Consider the following 1752-nt stretch of genomic DNA (forward strand, 5'->3'; position numbering starts at 1 on the left):
GTCCTTCCTGGTGCGGGACAGCGAGTCGGTGAAGGGGGCATATGCCCTGTGCCTCCTGTGAGTCCCTGCCCCGCCTCTGCCTGTGCCGTCTGTGCCTCTGTCCCGTGCCTGCCTCCCTCTGTGCCTCTCCCTGCTCCAGGCACCGCCAAAACCTCATGGAAGCGCTGCAGGGATGTGGGTGGGGTGGGCAGGGTGGCAGCTCCCTGGCACCGGGGTTTTGGTTGATCCCCGGGTTGGCAGCAGGATGAGGGTTGGGCCCACAGCCGTGCCCAGCACCATGGCTGCTGAATGGGTAACCCCAAATCCGGGGCACACTGAGCTCTTCTGGGCTGCCTGCTGGCCTGTGAGCATCTCCGTGCTGGGGATTTGGGGCTACAGCCCCCAAGATGGGGCCTCTTGCCATCCCCACGTCTGGAACCGGGTGTGCAGCCCCTGAGAGCGCTGCTGCCTGCACCCTTCCTGCCCTGCACCCTTGCTGCCCTGCACCCTTCCTGCTCTGCACCCTTGCTGCCCTGCACCCTTCCTGCTCTGCACCCTTGCTGCCCTGCACCCTTCCTGCTCTGCACCCTTGCTGCCCTGCACCCTTCCTGCCCTGCACCCTTCCTGCTGCTGTCACATGTCTGTGCGGGCAGGTTTGGCAGGATGCACCCCCTTTCCCTCACTGCCCTGGCTCTTTGTGTGGGACAAAGTGCAAATTTGGGCTCTGGGGGTGCGGGGCACAAGCCAGAGTCCAGGCTGGTGGCAAGGGCAGGGATGGGCACTGGCCCCACAGGCAGCACGGCAAAGGCTCTGTGGGTAGTCCAGTGAGTGCTGGGGGAGTCACGGCTGTCCCGGGCTGTTTGGGAGCAGGGGGACGCTGCACATCCTCCCGCAGTCTCCGAGCTGGGGGTGATGATTTATTTCTAGAAATGCTGGCTCAGCTCCTCTCCTTGCAGAGGGGACGGGGTGTTTGTCTCAGGGCTGGGCCCCCAGCGCTGCCAAGGGCAGCGGGATGGGGCCCTCACCTGCTCTCTCCAGGTTCCAGAGGCACGTCTACACCTACCGCATCCTCCCCGATGAGCAGGGGCTGCTCTCCGTGCAGGTGGGTGCAGCCCCCGGCCTGGGCTTGGGCAGGATGCAGCTGTGCAGGGCCCGGGGTGCTCGTCCCCCTCCCGGCTGAGGTGGCCCCAGCCTGTGGTTCGTTTTCGATGCGGGCGCTTTGCAGCCACTCCAGCTCGGGAGGAGCTGCCTCTGCACAGCATCCCGGCACTGTCCCTTCCTGCCACACGCCCTGTCACAGCCTGGCCACACAGAGCGGCCCCATGGTGCCTGTCCCCACACGGGGTCTGTCCTGCCCTCGCTTCCACGTCCCCTCAGGGTTTCTCCTGGCGCCCAGCTCTCTGCAGCTGCCCTTCCTGCCCCCTAAACAGAGCATCCCGTGCGCCCGCAGGGAGCATCCCTGCCTGCTGAAGGAGGCTGATGTCTCCGTGCTCCTCCCCCCACGGGTCCGGGGTCCTGCTGGCCCTTCCAACTCACCACGGGCACGTTTTGAGGGACAGACCCACCGCACCCAGCCGGCTGGGGCTGCCCTGGCAGAGGAGGAGATGTGACGGTGCTTCCCCCGCTCTGCCTCCCCAGACCATCCAGGGCATCCAAGCCAAATGTTTCCGCACCCTCCCCGAGCTGATCGGCGCCTACCAGCACCCCAACAACGGGCTGGTGACGCCGCTGCTGCACGCCGTGCCCCGGCAGCGGCCCGCGGAGGGCTCGGGT

At 66.7% G+C, this 1752-nt stretch overlaps 1 protein-coding gene across 1 annotated transcript in view; it reads left to right on the forward strand.

The window, feature by feature from the left end:
* Window positions 1–4: 4 nt before the first annotated feature.
* LOC102036900 (phosphatidylinositol 3,4,5-trisphosphate 5-phosphatase 2A-like) overlaps window positions 5–1752 on the forward strand; it is a gene marked incomplete at its 5' end in the record, with an annotated part of 7637 nt that continues 5889 nt past the window's right edge. The window contains 3 exons of the mRNA XM_014309824.1: window positions 5–57; window positions 1018–1081; window positions 1618–1750. Coding sequence (XP_014165299.1) covers window positions 5–57; window positions 1018–1081; window positions 1618–1750 — 250 coding nt within the window. The remainder of the gene's footprint in view (window positions 58–1017; window positions 1082–1617; window positions 1751–1752) is intronic.

This window comes from Geospiza fortis, unplaced genomic scaffold, assembly GCF_000277835.1.
Source record: "Geospiza fortis unplaced genomic scaffold, GeoFor_1.0 scaffold874, whole genome shotgun sequence".
Lineage (NCBI taxonomy): Eukaryota > Metazoa > Chordata > Aves > Passeriformes > Thraupidae > Geospiza > Geospiza fortis.